The sequence below is a fragment of the Carlito syrichta genome, unplaced genomic scaffold (assembly GCF_000164805.1).
Source record: "Carlito syrichta isolate Samal-C Ts95f unplaced genomic scaffold, Tarsius_syrichta-2.0.1 Scaffold311915, whole genome shotgun sequence".
NCBI lineage: Eukaryota > Metazoa > Chordata > Mammalia > Primates > Tarsiidae > Carlito > Carlito syrichta.
In genome coordinates, this window is record NW_007256011.1 from 226,159 (window position 1) to 226,753 (window position 595).

The 595-nt window shown below is 67.6% G+C and overlaps 1 protein-coding gene across 1 annotated transcript in view; it reads left to right on the plus strand.

The window, feature by feature from the left end:
* Positions 1-595, plus strand: part of BARHL1 (BarH like homeobox 1) — an 8,250-nt gene that overhangs the window by 5,994 nt on the left and 1,661 nt on the right. The window contains exon 3 of the mRNA XM_008069318.1: positions 384-593. Within this exon, the coding sequence (XP_008067509.1) occupies positions 384-593 (210 nt within the window). The remainder of the gene's footprint in view (positions 1-383; positions 594-595) is intronic.

Sequence of the window (595 nt, forward strand, 5' to 3'; positions counted from 1 at the left end):
TCTCCCGACCCCCCATTCCTGCAGCCCACTGCCGGGCGATCCCCAGGGCTCCATCTTCGAGCAGCGGGGCTGGGTTGGGGCCGGGGGCTGGGGTCGGCAGCCTGGCTCGGAAGGCCCGCGCCGCTTTAGGGACCCCCTCGAGAACGGGCCCGCGCCTCAGTTTTCTTGTCTGTAAAAGGAGCACGAGAGCCGAGGAGGTTAAGGGCGTCGATGCGAACGCTGCCTGCGCTCCGTTTTTTATTAACAAATGAGTGTGACCCCTCTCCCCCGCCCCCAGACTCTCCGGGCCAAGCGGTCGGGCGGGGCAGGGGCCTCCCGGCGCCCTCGCCCTGACCGCACTGGACCGCGGGTTTTTGTGTCTGTTTTTGTGTTTGGGGTCCCAGGACGAAATGGAAGCGGCAGACGGCCGTCGGACTGGAGCTGCTGGCGGAGGCGGGCAATTACTCAGCGCTGCAGCGGATGTTCCCGTCGCCTTATTTCTACCCGCAGAGTCTGGTTTCCAACCTGGACCCCGGCGCGGCGCTCTACCTGTACCGCGGCCCCAGCGCGCCGCCGCCCGCCCTCCAGAGGCCTCTGGTGCCCCGCATCCTCCTGC